Source organism: Trichinella spiralis (genome assembly GCF_000181795.1).
Source record: "Trichinella spiralis strain ISS 195 chromosome Unknown Scfld5805, whole genome shotgun sequence".
Classification (NCBI taxonomy): domain Eukaryota; kingdom Metazoa; phylum Nematoda; class Enoplea; order Trichinellida; family Trichinellidae; genus Trichinella; species Trichinella spiralis.
In genome coordinates, this window is record NW_003532744.1 from 1 (window position 1) to 433 (window position 433).

The 433-nt window shown below is 59.4% G+C and overlaps 1 protein-coding gene across 1 annotated transcript; it reads left to right on the top strand.

The window, feature by feature from the left end:
- Positions 1 to 53: 53 nt before the first annotated feature.
- Positions 54 to 374, top strand: Tsp_16037 (conserved hypothetical protein; the record flags this gene model as incomplete). Its single annotated transcript, XM_003366569.1, has 1 exon — positions 54 to 374. A coding segment is annotated over exon 1 (321 nt), but the record flags the coding sequence as incomplete, so codon positions are not given.
- Positions 375 to 433: the final 59 nt, after the last annotated feature.

The window sequence follows — 433 nt, forward strand, 5'->3', positions numbered from 1 at the left end:
GGTCCTCCGAGCCGGATCAATCGAAAACCAGCAACCTACGGATAGTGGATACCATGGCGTCCTCTGCGAAATCACGGAGCAAGAGACTCGTGGCCCTCAAAGATCGGCTGAACCGACTGTTGGCAGAACTGGATGAGTTGTGCATCAGTTCCGCCGATGTCTTTGAGGTGGAAGAGCAGGTCTCGTTAATGGAGGAGTCGTTCCGGGCCGCAGACGCGCTCCAAACCGAAGTGGAGCTGGACCTGGAAGGTGAAGAGCGGCAAGCCGCGATAGATGCCTGGGCGTTATGTCGCCAGAACTACCGTGAGGGAAAGGCTCGTGCACGCGCAAGGATGGTTGAGGCGCGCGGAGAAGGCCCCATCGGTAGCGGCAATGTTAGCGCGGGCATGCCGGCGGTTCGGTCCAGCAATGGGAGGTTGCCGAATCCACCACA